Consider the following 545-nt stretch of genomic DNA (forward strand, 5'->3'; position numbering starts at 1 on the left):
GGGGGGGGGTCAGGAGGTCTGGGGAAATGAGGAGGTCTTGTTCCCCACTCTGCACTCACCACATGTCTATGGGAGTGGAGTAGTCAGTTGAGCCCAGCAGAATGTCCGGGGGCCGGTACCACAGTGTCACCACCTCGTTGGAGTACGTCTTGGTGGGAATCGACTTGGCCCGTGCCAGCCCTGATGGACAGAGATGAACGTGTCAGCAGGGCCAGGCCAAGGCAAGGGGCCTACTGGGGCAAGAACCTGGGGGCAGGGTGGCTGCAGTGCCTGGGTGTCTCCCCAGAGTTGCTCACCTGGAGCTCACTGCCTTCCCTGATGAACTGCTTGGGAGAAGCCTCTCAAAGTTGGCCAGCTTGAGCTTGCCACACACATTGGTGCACAGGTCCTGGGTGGGTTCTGGGGTGCTATGAGGGCCAAGAGGCAGGGTGGGAGGGCCAAAGAGGGGCTCTTACTGAAGTCAGCCAGTTTCAGCTTAGTGTACTCATTGATGAGCAAGTTCTGGGGGGGAGTTGGGAGCTGGGGACAGTGTGGGGAGCTCCTGC

At 60.0% G+C, this 545-nt stretch overlaps 1 protein-coding gene across 4 annotated transcripts in view; it reads right to left on the reverse strand.

Moving 5' to 3' along the window:
• CDK16 (cyclin dependent kinase 16) overlaps positions 1-545 on the reverse strand; it is a 13,399-nt gene that overhangs the window by 3,961 nt on the left and 8,893 nt on the right. For all 4 annotated transcript variants that reach the window (XM_025192581.1, XM_025192578.1, XM_025192580.1 and 1 more), the window contains exon 10: positions 60-180. In XM_025192581.1, coding sequence (XP_025048366.1) covers positions 60-180 — 121 coding nt within the window. The remainder of the gene's footprint in view (positions 1-59; positions 181-545) is intronic.

The sequence above is a fragment of the Alligator sinensis genome, unplaced genomic scaffold, assembly GCF_000455745.1.
Source record: "Alligator sinensis unplaced genomic scaffold, ASM45574v1 scaffold778_1, whole genome shotgun sequence".
Lineage (NCBI taxonomy): Eukaryota > Metazoa > Chordata > Crocodylia > Alligatoridae > Alligator > Alligator sinensis.